The 14846-nt window shown below is 39.7% G+C and overlaps 1 protein-coding gene across 1 annotated transcript; it reads left to right on the forward strand.

The window, feature by feature from the left end:
• The first annotated feature begins 1025 nt into the window (after positions 1–1025).
• Positions 1026–13534, forward strand: LOC114657379 (lysophosphatidic acid receptor 6-like). Its single transcript, XM_028809165.2, has 4 exons — positions 1026–1471; positions 3092–3300; positions 8957–9015; positions 11448–13534. Exon 4 carries the CDS (start codon positions 11448–11450, stop codon positions 12510–12512), a length of 1065 nt encoding a protein of 354 aa, XP_028664998.1. The 5' UTR covers positions 1026–1471; positions 3092–3300; positions 8957–9015; the 3' UTR covers positions 12513–13534.
• The last annotated feature ends 1312 nt before the right edge of the window (positions 13535–14846 follow it).

Raw genomic sequence — 14846 nt, forward strand, 5'->3', positions numbered from 1 at the left:
GCTGTGCATTCTATGGTATACTCTTCTATCTATATATATAATTCACTAAGGTGGCCGACCATGGCAGGCACGACAGAGCCAGTTTTCAGTCAAGGGCAATTGTATGTTGCTCTCTCCAGAGTTCCATCTTTTCATTCACTCACAGTCATATCCTCAAACCCACCCCATTTGGACAACTGTATCTTTCAGGAAGTGTTCACACATCAATAAATAATTATGCGGCGTATGCTACGCTGCGGGTTGGCTAGTTTGGATTAATTCTCAAATGATACCTGGTAATTCTCTTCTGTTGTACATTTTTGATTTTTTATACTTTGGATTTTTCGCTGATTCAGATTTTTCAGGTCTGGTTTCGGTTATGACATGGTGACATTTTTTCCATGAACCTTTGCCTGTTTTCTGACTTCTTTTTTTGGATTTTCCATTGATATTTTTTAACAGTCCCTTTCAGGACAAATCTGTCAACTTTCTTCCATCCAAGGAGAATACAGACTCAATGTATTGTAACTGGAGAGTTTGTGACATGGAGTGGACAGAGTATAAGTTAAATTTGACCAACTGTTACTCTGACTTTACCTTAACTTGACAACAGAGGCTTACAAACAAAATAATCAAGTTTGAAAACTGGAGCGGCATAGGACAAAGTGGGCATTGACCACTCTGCATGGCATTAGTGGCACACCAGGCCTGTAAGGCAGCAAATTTAGCAAACGTCCAACTTTGCCTTCCCTCATTTGCATTCCAAACCTGTACCAGGATCTGCCTGGACATCATCTGAAAACTAAGGTGTAAATCAGAATTAACCTGACATCCCTCCAGAGGCCCCTCTGCAGACCTCTTGAGCCAGAAGGCACAACATGGACTCAAACAAGAACAAAGAGCTAAAAATCAATGAATGTCAACTTTGATGGAGAGAAGAACTCACCTATGAGGACACTCTGATTTAACTGGAAGTGACATTTTATCCAATTGGGAGAAGTTACACATTCCATTAAAACTTGTTACGCTCCATTTCATCTGTGAAAATTCTCTTTCATGGAGACTCCCTGGGGGCAGAGAAAATTCTGCAAAATGACCTTCTGAAACCTCTCTCTGAAACTAAAAGCTGATGAGCTGCTCTCTCTTTGGGGAGCAGAGGACTGACAACCTCTTTCAATGAGACGTCGATAATCTCTCTGCCAAGCCAATCTTTGGGACAGTAGTCTGAAAAGGGTGCGAAACAGCCATCACTTCAAGAAGAGAACTTCAGCTTCTAAACTCTTGGGCCAGAAAGAGTAACACATTTACCTATGAAGATGAAGATGACACAACAAAGGGCCTGACTGAGGAAATCCATTCACACCACAAACAAAGGAGCAGGCAGCAAAGAGAAAGAGTGCACTCCAACGCAAGAACAAAATCAACACTAGAATTTGGAGCAGCGACAAAGCAACAACACCACACAACATCGGGCATCAATTTTGGAGACTTGGTAAAGTAAAACTTTTTATTTGTGCTAAGATAAATGAAAACTCTTAAATAACCAGTAAATGGCTGGCCTCTTCTGTGTTTTATGTTTGCATATCTAGTTTGAGACCCCCTCCTACAACAGGGAGAGACAGGTAAGGAAAATAAAGTGGGAGACTTGCCGAAGTGTTTGATCAGTTACTGGCATTGCTGAAGTCAATGTAAAATTTTTGGTTTCCTTTGGGGAAAAATATTTCTATCTATCTATCTATCTATCTATCTATCTATCTATCTATCTATCTATCTATCTATCTATCTATCTATCTATCTATCTATCTATCTATCTATCTATCTATCTATCTATCTATCTATCTATTATATAGTGCCTTTCCTATCTATCTATCTATCTATCTATCTATCTATCTATCTATCTATCTATCTATCTATCTATCTATCTATCTATCTATCTATCTATCTAAGAAAGAGACTGTTTATCATTTATTTTTATATTGTACGAGACTGAAAACTCTGTTGGTGTATTTTCAGAAAATATGTGAAAAATTTACTGTTTCTTTTGATGTTCAGAGATTTATTTGGGGCATGAAATATAACAAAACATCAAAATCTAAATTTCAACTTTTAAATTATTTGCTTGGGCAAGCAAAGTTAGCCATTTTAAAAAGCCGTAATAATAAACAGTGTGGTACATTACCAGATGAGGTACTGTTTATTTTCAAATTTTATGTAATTTCAAGAATCAAGCTAGAATTTACATATTATAAAACAATGTGTAATATCGAAGAATTTGAAAAAGTGTGGGGAGTGAAGGGGGTGCTGTGTTCTATTGAGGAGGGGCAACTAAAAATAAATTTGGATTAACATTAATAAAAAAAATATCTAAAAAAAATTAACAAAAATAAATTTGGAATAACATAGAAGACCTGGTGTGAAATTGTAATGTTAAATGTTAGAAGGATTAGCTGGAGTACTGAATACTAAATAAAGACGTGTATCTATCTATCTATCTATCTATCTATCTATCTATCTATCTATCTATCTATCTATCTATCTATCTATCTATCTATCTATCTATCTATCTATCTATCTATCTATCTATTCTGCCAACTATGCCAAAATTATGATTATCTATCTAACTATCTATCCTATATAGTGCCTTTCTGTCTATCAATCTCACCAAGTTGGATGTTGGCGTTGTCCCCATGCAGGTGCTTTGCCCTTAAAGACCTTGTCATAAAGGGAGTAACACATTAGAATGGGGGCTTTAAGGGTTTGTTGTAGTGCATCTACTATTGTTCTGTAATAAAAACAAAGCTTCTGTCACCATCTTGTTGCTTATGTATGTTTGTTATTTGACATGTTCCGCAGTTGGTGGTCCCTTTTCTTCCTTAGCGCACAGGAGAAAGCTGACGTTTGGCAGGTTGATCAGACAAGTGCAGGGGGTTAAAGTGTCACGCAGTTTCTGGCAGTTTATTCTCATGTCTATGTACTAACAGCACTATCAGATGCCAGCTAATGAACCAAAGTGTTTTCTTTAGTTGGCATCAGTTGTTCAAGTGTCCACTGGAGTAACCTGTAAAGTCTGTATGGTGGCTTCTAAATTTATACTTTTTTTTTCTTCAAGCAGATTTTTAAAAATCTTCTTAAAGACAAATGACAGGAAGTAGCAGAATATGAACCAATTCAGGAAGTTCTCAGACTGCCATAAAAAGGCACGCATCTTAGTTCTCACACTCACACATTGAGCCTCAACGCCTGGAGACGGACTTCAGTTCAACACGCAGAACTGTGGCTTGAAGGTTCTAATCAGGGGAGCCTGGGGCTGCTTGTTTAAGGGTAAGTCCTAGTAGATTTGTTCACATTTCTTAATTCTAACATTAGCCTTGAATTGGTGAATGTCAGTGTTTTCAGAGTACACTCTTAGAAATGCTGGTTCTTTAATGCCAGTTTATGGTTCTTTACTGGAAATTCTTTGCTTGAGCTCCTCCTGTCAGGCAGACGCTTTAGGTCAATCCGTGTACGCACAAGCAGACTAAAAAATAACTTTTTCCCATCTGCCATAAACTTTCTGAACTCTGAATCTCCTCAGTCTGAGATCATTTTTAATTGAACATGTGCAATAAGCTCTATTGGTAATGTACAATATACTAATGTAATACAATATACAATATGTAATGTACTATTCATTAACAGGTGCAATAACAATTTATGCTGCTGTACTTTGAGCAATAATAATTTGCTCTGGTTACTTGATCACTTAACACTTTATACGACATATTTGGAATTATTTGACTTTTCTTTAAAGGCACCTTGGGGCTGTCACAAAAAGTCATTTGGTTGTGTTACACAATGACAATAAAGTGCTTGAACTTGAACTTGTGTGGCTCCTTGTAGAACTGCTACTTGACAAAGCGCTGTTACACTCTGAGGCGAGTTCTGTGCATGTGCCATTGGTTCTTTCTACTTTGAAAAACTTCATAATACGTGGAAGAACAAACTGAAATCTTTCATGTATGGCAGGCTAACTAGCAGGACTCTGACAGATTAAGAAAACCTGAACTGAGACTGTGTGATTGAGCACGGCAAAAGTCCCTTTAAAATCAGGACCCATTTATGGTTATTTACTGTATGGAGCCTGTTATGAATCTAAATAAATAAAAGGTCTTTCTGGAACCTTTTCATGTGGATGGGTCTTTTGGGGACCAAAAATGGATCCCCTAGTGCAGCATTTCTCAACTTTTAAGTATTTGTGACCCGAGTTTTCATAACAGTTTTAATCGCGCCCCCTTAATGTTTTTTTGAAAGGATCCCACTAACACCAATTTGTTCTTTTTTAATTAATGATATATCATAGATGCATATTTTATTATACCTACTTAACTTTTATCGACATTTATCTAACTCTATATTTATTTTTCTAGTATCAGAATGTAGTTTAAGTTAAATTGTTTTGGTTTCAATAGATGTATATTTTCGATTCGTGTTTTCTTTTTTTCACATCTTCGCGCCCCCTTTTTGTTACTTCATGCCCCCCTAGGGTGGCCCACCCCACAGTTTGAGAACCACTGCCCTATGGCATCGCTCTGAAGAGCCAGTCTGGCACCTTCATTTTAAGAGTGTATATAAAATACCAAGAGTAGTGTTGTTCTGGTATTTTATTGTGCTCTTCCATTCAGCAGCAGAAACTCCTTTCTTTCATTTGTATTGCATTATTTGATTTCTTTAATGGTATTAAATGCTATCAATAAACTTTGGGTGAGAGTGTGTTTGACAGACACTACCTACCGTACAAGATAATAAAATAAAGTGTTAAAAGGTGAGCCACGGGTGTGGTGCGGTGGTTGGCACTGCTGCCTCTGGCACTGTGGGTTCAGATCCTGCACTGGACTGGCTCCTGTGTGGAGTTTGCTTGTTTGCCCCGTGTCTGAGTCGCATTCCTGCCACATCCCAGATGTGCATGTTAGGTTAGTTGGCATCTGTAATTTGGTCCTGTGTGCATTAGATGATCTCGTTGTGAGAATGTTAATTTACGTATCAGGTAGCTCTGCTGCCCATCTAAGTAATCCACGTAGACCTCAGCTGTCAGGAAGTCGTGTTTTGAAGATTGAATTTTAAATTTTTAAACCCTAAGTTATCCATGATTTTCATTTGGTTTTGAAAGTTACTTACAGTTTGCATTTTAATGTGTGATTTGCTACGTTGTATTGCAGTCATTCTGACGGCACTATTGCTGATTCCTCATCTGACTACCCAGGTTCCAAAACTCTTCTAAATTTTAAAAAAGTTTTCTTTGCTTTGTTTCTCAGGTTTTGAACTGTATGCACTCATTCTGACTTAAAATTTTGGTTATTGATAGTTGTTCTCTGTGGTGGGTTGGCACCCTGCCCGGGATTGGTTCCTGCCTTGTGCCCTATGTTGGCTGGGATTGGCTCCAGCAGACCCCCGTGACCCTGTGTTCGGATTCAGCGGGTTGGACAATGGATGGATGGATGGATAGTTGTTCTCCCAGTTCTGACTTTGTCCTCGTCTTCACATTCCCTTCTTAAATCTCGTGCCTCGTGGCATAACATCAGCGTATTCAGCATATTCTGTGTTAACGTCTGCAGTGCACCAGCTATTGGAATGCATTTTGAAATGAATGTAATGCATTAAAGTTTTCATTCCAACAGATGGCCCATCACAAACATTAGCACTGCTTTTAAGAATCCCATACCAATTCATTACATTTTTAATTCCAACACATTGCACCTCACAAAAATTAGTAGTTTTTACAAATTCCATACCAAATATTTGTAATGTTTGTAGCAATATAATGAATTGCATTTGTTATTCTAACAGATGATGCCTCATAAACATTAGCAATGCTTTTATGAATCGTATACTTAAATTCTGTAAGATGTGTAGTAATAAATTGCATTTTTCATTCCAACAAATGGCACATCAGAAAGATTAGCAGTGCTTTTATAAAATCCATCCCAAATTTTTGTAATGCATATACTGTAGTAATAAAATACATTACATTTTTCATTCCAAAATATGGTGCCTTCCAAAAATTAGCACTGTTTTTGTGAATCCCATACCAAATTTTTGTAACGCATGTACTAATAAAATGCACTGAGTTTTTCTTTCCAACAAATGGCACATCACAAACATTAGCACTGCTTCTTTAAATCCCATGCCAATTTTTTTGTAATGCATGCAGTAACAAAGTGTATTACATTTTTCATTCCAACAAATGGCGCCTTACAGAAATTGGCACTGTTTTTGCGAATCCCATACCAAATTTGTGTAATGCATGCAGTAATAAAATACATTGTATTTGTCATTCCAACACATGGCACACCACAAACATTAGCACTGTTATTATGAATCCTATTCAAATTTTTGCAATGCTTGTAGTAAAATGCATTGCATTTTTCATTTCAACAGATGTTGTCTCACAAAAATTAGCTCAGTTTTTCCAAATCACATAGCATGGTTTTTGTAATGTGTCTAGTAATAAAATGCATTACGTTTTTCATTCCAGCAAATGGTGCCTTACATAAATTAGCACTGTTCTTGCGAATCCCATACCAAATTTGTGTAACGCGTGCAGTAATAAAATGCATTGTATTTGTCATTCCAACAGATGGCACACCACAAACATTAGCACTGTTATTATGAATCCTATTCCAAATTTTGCAATGCTTGTAGTAAAATGCATTGCATTTTTCATTTCAACAGATGTTGCCTCATGAAAATTAGCTCAGTTTTTCCAAATCACATCGCATAGTTTGTGTAATGCGTCTAGTAATAAAATGCATTACGTTTTTCATTCCAGCAAATGTTGCCTTACAGAAATTAGCACTGTTTTTGTGAATCCTATAGCAAATTTTTGTATTATGTGTGGTAATAAAAAGCATTGCATTTGTCATTCCAACAGACAATTAGCATTGCTTTATGTGTGACTTAACCAAATGGCATATAACGGAGACATAGCAACCGGACAGATACACACACACACACACACATAGATATTTGTCCTTTTATTAAGGTGTGCTAGCCACGCTTACCTGTAAAGGACTGACACACTGTCCGGGGTTTGCTCCTGCCTTGTGCCCAATGCTAGCTGGATAGGCTCCAGCAACCCCCGTGACCCTGGTTTGGATTTTGCATGTTAAAAAATGACATAACAAGACACACCATAATAAACCAATTGACAAAGAGAAAAGTTTAATGTTTTTATTTTCAATTTAAATAACAATTACAGCACAATGTAACGGTATTTCATAAAACAGGCCTATTCCAAATTTTCTTCTTATCTTCAGATTTTTGGAGCTAATGTACCCACTGAGTTGGTGAAATTTACCCTCTGGGGGGGAGCAATGTACCCCCAGGTTGGGCAAATTAACCTCATCTCACCTCAATTCACCTCTCCTGCATGTCTTTGTACAGTGGGACCTGCGATGTGAACCCACTGCGTCACTGTACCACCCAGTATCTGCAATGTATTGATAAAAATAAATACAACATGAGTTTACCTAAGTGTCAGTTTTTGCCTTTGCTTTGACATCACACCGCTTCCTTCTTCTTTCTTATGAACTCACTTGTTTCAGAGCTCCAGGAAGACTGGGTTAGATTAACGAGATTAGATTGGAGTATTAATAAAGTACATCTAGAGATAATTTTAAATGCACCGAACATCTAAACACACACACTAAAAAAAGAAAAAGCCATAATTACACCATGGAGGAATGAGCCTGCTTGTCCAAAAAAGCGCCCCCTGGAATGGATGGGCAAAATCACTGATGATGGAATCCAGTTTTGAGATGGGTCAAAACTGCAGCCTTCAACGCCTATGACGTAGGTCATGTGAAGGCTACAACGTCTTTTGGTCTGAGAACCCTCACACAACCCCATCATAGTGTAAGTGGGCATGTGATGGACGTTATGTGACTGACATTGGGGGTATTTCAGGATGTTGGGCCATTACGTGACTGACCTGCATTTACACTCTGTTGCCAGTTTTGCCACCATCCTCTCTTCAAGAGTGTCTAGAGTCAGTCTGGTCATGATGAAGCTGTTCAGGCATTTTGCATCACCTGAGCTCAAGTTGCTAGAGAAAATCTATGGCAGCAGCAACAGGAAAAGATGTAATACAGGTGATGAATTTCTAGCCAGAAAGACTGCAGCAAGGAATTTTGGGGTGCCAACCGGGTCATACAAAACAAAAGAAAGAACTAAAAAGATAGGGCTCGTCAGTATGGGTCCCTCTTATGGAGATTCAATAAGAGGACTGTTGTTTCTGCTGCTTTAGTTGAGTTGCACCTGACGGGTTACTCTGGCCAAAAGTGACCCCTCCTTCCAGGGCGTCCAGGGTTTTATGGCGGCTGGACCAGAAGGGGAGGGGCTAAATGCTTTCAGTGGGTGGCTTCTCTCCACTGTGGATAAAGAAGGAGAAGACACTGTTAGTGGCAGTGCCCCCTCTCTCTTCTGGATGGGTTATTACACAGCTCTGCTGGGTCTGCGAAGAGCTCCTCCAATGCACATGTCTGACACCTTAATATTTATTTTTCATTAGGCCTTACTGTTTTAGGTATTGTATGTCAACTCAGCAGCCACATAAGACAGACTAATTTCAAAACCGCTCGTTGGCTAAGCCTGAGGTAATTGCTAATAGTGAAGTGACAATTTAAAATAATGATTTTAAAGGTGTTATGAGACAAAAAAAAGTGAAAATATGGCATGTGTATGTGTTCAATGACAAAGAAATCCTGCTTGCTGAGATGGATGCTTAAAATCCTAACACAAGCAATAGTTGGTCAAAGATCTCAATTGTAGATTTACCAACGATGTTATTCATTAATTGCATCTTTTTTAATACCTGGTCTTTGGCACTAACCTTTTTGAAGGTGGCTACATGCTTTCCATTGGTAGTGGAGCCTATTCTTTTCTATTTTACTTGTATTATTGTTTTTTTCTTTTTGTTTAACTAATTTTTTCTGTCTTCCAGAGTTTGCTGTGGACCCCCACCCACATTAATTGGAGGTTATTTTAATTACCAGTTTTACAGTAAGTGCCTCTCCACCCATATCGTTTCTTTTGCCCAGTGCTATGGGAATAGGCTGTGGTGCCTTGGTGCTTTAACAAGCTGTGTTAACAAACAGTCACCAATTACTTCTGTTCTTGTGTTCCACCATTTGCAAAGTTATTCCAGGCTAATGTTCAGGTAGTTGAAGTCCCCCATAACTATAATATCCTTCTGTAAACTTGACTTTTTAATAATACCAAAAAAGATGTGAATTGAAATTATTGCCTGCATTGGGCGGTCTATAATACACTCCTACAATAAAGCTTTTTTTCCCTAATGTTTTCCTGACGAATCCAGACGTCCTCACTAAGATGGAGTTCATCATCCAATTGAAGAGGACTTGCATTTAAAATTTTCTTAACATAAACCGCAACCCCCCACTTCTCTGTTCTGTTTGTACTGTGTATCCCTCTATGTTATACTCATCCCTTTCTTTGTTATTTTGACAGTTTTCTGTTATTCCTATTATTCCTGTAGTATCATAATCATGTTCCACTACATACAACTCCAACTTCCTTGTTTTATTTTTGATTCTTGTAGCATTAAGGCAAGCTCCTGTTCCTGGTAATGGATTAATTGGTCTGAAAATGAATTCTGCCCCCACATTTTGAGTACATGGCAGTGAACAAAATGAACTCTCAACCCCTTAATCGGATTCATGTTACAACAACAACAACATTTATTACTATAGCACATTTTCATACAAATGATGTAGCTCAAAGTGCTTTACAGGATGAAGAAAGAAAAAAAAGAAAAAATATAAAAATAAAATTAGGCAATACTAATTAACATAGAATAAAACTAAGGTCCAATGGCTAGGGAGGACGGAAAAACAAAAAAAATCAGCTGAAGAAAAAAAAAGTGGGGCCACAGCCTTACCTGACACAATGGGTATAAGGCAGAAAACAGCTCTGGACAGGCCACAAGTTCATCACAGGCTTCACTCTGTGCTATAGCGGGTCCGCAGCTCCGAACGAATGGCCAGTTTTTAATAGATAATTTGTTTGCCTTTGTCAGTCTATGTGGGCGTACTCGTGGAATCGCGGGGAGCTGATGAGGTAACTGGGACGAGATGCACCAACACGTGAACGTGCTATCATTCTCAGTTGCTTCATCGGCTTCCTGCAGTGAGTTATTGAGACATTGCACCCACGAAGCCGTATAAGTACGGGCCAGCACAGGAGAAAAAGGATAGAAAGAGAAGAACAAGAAGCAGATGGATGGTGGTGAAGGAGAGAAGAAGGTAGGAGGCCATAAAAGCTGGAACCGGAGTGAACGAAAGAGAGCAGGTTCGCTGGATAGAAGGCAGGCAGCTTGGAGGAGAGCTGTAAGAGGTGGCCACTCCAGCTGAGTGGTTCTGATGAGCTAGAGTGACCGAGAGTATGGACGTCTTGCCACATAAGGCCGAGAAAACAGCAGGAGTTGAGGAGGCTTGGGATGGAGAGGTTCAGTGTGACCGCACTGGTCGCTGGGAACCCAAGTCTCAACCTGGCGAGGGAGCTGTATGTAGCCAGGGTATGGAAGGCAACAGGACCAGTTGAAAGTCAGCTGCACTTGTGGATAGGGCGACTCAACTGTTACAATGCCCGTTTGGGATAAGCAGGAGATCACCAGCTAAAAGGAGAGACCACGGGTTAATGAAAAGAATAGCCTGCAGCCATAGTTTTAACCTCGTTTTAAAGGATGTATTTTTTGGCTTTTAACCGCCACTTTTTGCACAGGTTTAATGAATTATTTATTAACTTTTTGGAAGCACTGCACTATTTATTTGGTCACTGTTTTGATTTTTGTTATTAATAGAAGCATTTGCACTTTTACACCATCCTCTTGCTCACAGTATGATTTGTCCTCATCTCAGTTACATTATCGATGGTGTTGGGTTCAATAGGCTCCCAAATGGAAAGAGGGAGTCTGGAGCGGACCCACACCATCACACACTCACACACACACGCACACACACACACGTACACACACACACATCTATGGTCACACTGCCATGGGGGCCATTTTGGAATCACCACTTAACCTGAACTGCACATAAAAAAGTAGGATATTTAACAAACAAGAGGAGAGCATTCAAGTTCTTCAAGCTTGTGTGTTGAAGTTGTCCCAATATCTCCTCCAGATTCTTCTTAAAGGTGGTCAAGGTTTCTGCTTCAACTCCATATCTTGGTCATTTGTACCAGACTCCCACAGCTCTTTGTGTAATGAAGGGTTTCCTGGCTTCAGTCCTTATTGTACTTCCCCTTAATTTCCAAGGGTATCCTTGAGTACGGGATTCGCCCCAAAGATTAAATTCTCTTTGGAGAAATGGGAGGAAATTCAAATTACACAGTGGGAAATGCACACTGGCCAAAATTTAAATATCCTTGCAAAACAGAACGAATAATCCTGTTTCTGTACTTCTTTTCAGATGGACTTGATGAACAACATTCTTGATGGCCCAGTATTTAACTACACAACAGTTACAACTCCATTAATTGTCACCCAATGCCAGCCCCAGAAGCTGAATGTTGTTCTCCCCAGCCTTCTTGCCATTTTCTTCATAGTCGGTTTCATCCTGAACTGTCTGAGTCTCTGGATATTTTGGTTCCAGATCAAGAAATGGAACTCCGGGATGGTCCTGCAGTTCAACCTGGCCGTGGCTGACGCCATCATCACACCAGCTGCGCCCTTCATCGTCCTGTACTCCCTGTCAGACGACTGGGTCTATGGACAGTTTCTCTGCCAAATGAAAGTCTACCTTCTCAGTGTCCACATGTATGGGAGTATAAGCTTCCTCACTGTCATCAGCATTCACAGGTACATGACTGTCGTCCATGGAACCAAAAATCCACGCTTTGCAGATGTGGACTTTGTCAAAAAGCTCTGCTTGTTTGTTTGGGTCTTCCTCATTCTTCAAGGACTTCCATTTTTTGGCATCTTGAAGACTTCCTATATAAACAACTCCACTAAATGCCTCAGCATTCACCAGAATGGCATGGCCGAACTCTATTTTGTGTACAATGTCACGGTGCTGATTGTCGGCTTGATGGTGCCCTTCTGTGTATGCTTCATATGCTACAGCCTGCTCAGCTCATTTATCTCCAAGATAAACACTTGCAACGTAAAAGGAGAGGTGATGAAAGCCAAGTCCACCCAAATGATTGCCGTTTCGCTCTTCATCTTTACCATCTGCTACATCCCGATTCACATCACCAGGACGATGGGAGTTACCGTGAAGCTCTTCTTTCCTTCTCACTGCACCTTACTGGAAAAGACTGAAATTGCTTATTATATCACATACACCTTATCAGGAGCGAACTGTTGCTTGGATCCTATTCTCTACTGCTTTGCCTCAAAAAAATTCAAAACATCATTTAACAGTTATTTCAGCAACTTAAAAGTGTCCTGCCCTGGATGTGACTCCATGTTACGAAAGAAGGATGAGCTGCCAACACCTTCCTTTAATATGACCGACTCATCCCAGGTGATATAAGCCTCTGCAATGGACACGACTCTCAGACTCTGAATTGACGTGACACATGGTGACTTGGACTTGATAGATGACCACAATGGACTCCACAGACTGAGACCTGAACCTGACAGACTGTGACTTAGATTTAATAATCTGGGATTGGATGTGACAGCTGGCCACTTGGGCTCAACCCTTTGTGACTTGGACTGTGTAGATGGTGATTCAGAGAGCATTAGGAGTGCATTACAGTAATCTAGTCGACTAAAAACAAAAGCAAGAACTAAGTTTTTTCAGGATCTTGCAGAGTTATAAGGGAACTAACTTTTGCTATATTCTTTAAGTGACAAAATGCTGTCCTGGTAATCTGATTAACATGTGATTCAAAAATTGGGACAGAGTCAGTAATTACCCCTAAATTCATTACTTCCGCCTTGACTTTTAAGCCTAATGGAAGTTTATTTCTAATACCCTCGCTAATATCCATTTTTGCCAGCAACTAAGATTTCTGTTTTCTCCTTATTTATTTTGAGAAAATTACTACTCCTCCATTCAGAAATACAAGTATGACATTGGGTCAGTGAACTAAGAGAGTTGGGGTCATCAGGCGCTTTTACCGACAAAAATTTGCCAGGCTAATACGTTGGAGCACTTTAAAAAACTGCTAAAAAGCCATTATTTTAACATGGCTTTCTCATAACTTCATTTAGTGTAACCCTGATATTCTGCATATACATTGAATTATTGTTTTTATCTTGGCTCCACAATCCATACTAACCCCTCCTTTCTCTGCTGTTCTTTTTCCGTTTTTTCTATGGTGGTGATCTGCGCCACCACCACGTGATCAGGTCACCATGCAGTCCGTACAATGAAGGCCAGATGTCCACATGACCCTCTAATTCTTCCATGTGAAGCCTGAAAACCATGAGGACTGATTGAGATCATTTATGTTAGTGAGGGCTGGGTGGTCTCGTAGCCATGGAACCCCTGCAGATTTTGTTTTTGTTTTTTTTTTTTCTCCAGCCCTCTGGAGTTTTTTTGTTTTGTTTTTTCTGTCCTCCTGTCCATCACACCTTACTTTATCCTTTGTTACTTAGTATTGGATAATTCTATTTTTCTATTTTTTCTTTTTTCTTTCTTTATCTTGTAAAGCACTTTGAGCTCCATCATTTGTATGAAAATGTGCTATAGAAATAAATGTTGTTTTTGTATTAATAGATACAGTTGACAGTCACCAGCATAGCTGTGGTAGCTCATGTTATGCCTTGATATAAAATGACCTAATGGAAGCATGGAGATCGAAAAGAGCAGGAGACCCTGGAGAGATCCTTGTGGAACACCATATCGAATATCATGTTTCTTCGAAGTATAAATTTCTACCTGTTAAGTAAGACTCAAACCAATTTTAGACACTGCCAGAGAGACCCACACACTGACTAAGGTGATTTATAAGAGTCCTGTGATCAGTGGTATCAAATACGGCACTCAGATCTAACAGATAAACGCACAAGTCATTCATTACCTTAATGACTGCAGCTTCTGCACTGTTATTTGTTCTAAAATCTGACTGAATGTTTATTCAAGTGACCATTTAGCTGCTGTGATATAAGGTGCTATATTGCACCCGACCCAGCACAGACTTTTATTTTTCTTCACCTGTGGGGCACGTCTTCCCCATGAACCCCACAGGCACAACACAGTCCAAATAAGCACAACACAGTCCTTTCCTCCTGGAACCACCACTCCTCCCGTCTAGCTTCGTCCTCCACCTCCTGACTCTGGCTCCTGACTGGTGGTTGCTGGCCCTTTTTATAGCCCACCCGGAAGTGCTCCAGGTGCTTGATCACCTGTTTCTGATTGCACCTCTGGGTGGGGCTATAGAGTCATCCAGGATGGCTCCAGGAACCATGCAGCACCCCCCCTAGCGGCCACCCCAGATCCCAACAGGGCTGTGGAGAACTCCATCTCCCATGGAGCCCTGCGGGAAACAGGCACCATCGTCAGCCAGGGAGACTGCCACCAAGTGTCCCGGGGGAGGTACTGAGAGGCCCATGATTGCTCCCCCGGCCTCTACACTGCATAATGACTACCTTTTCTACACCTGCACTTAAGAAAGGCATGTTAGAAAACTGTCAAAAACAGAAGTTTCGAGATAATACATGGACTTACAGGTTCAACAAATGAGAGAGCTGTTGATGGGCTCACATATTACTATGTAACTTGAGCTGGAAATATGATTTTTGATTGAAATTGCATTTTTGAAAAATGATCTCTTCATGCATGAAATACAACAGATTTGTGTTTCAAATTGTTTACAACCTATTGAATGTTCTCAAATAGTCTTGTGCGTAACAGCTT

This window comes from Erpetoichthys calabaricus, chromosome 9, assembly GCF_900747795.2.
Source record: "Erpetoichthys calabaricus chromosome 9, fErpCal1.3, whole genome shotgun sequence".
NCBI classification, from domain to species: Eukaryota; Metazoa; Chordata; class Cladistia; order Polypteriformes; family Polypteridae; genus Erpetoichthys; species Erpetoichthys calabaricus.

Excerpts from the sequence above, each read along its gene's own strand:
- LOC114657379 (XM_028809165.2), top strand. The coding sequence starts at position 11,448 with ATGGACTTGATGAACAACATTCTTGATGGCCCAGTATTTAACTACACA.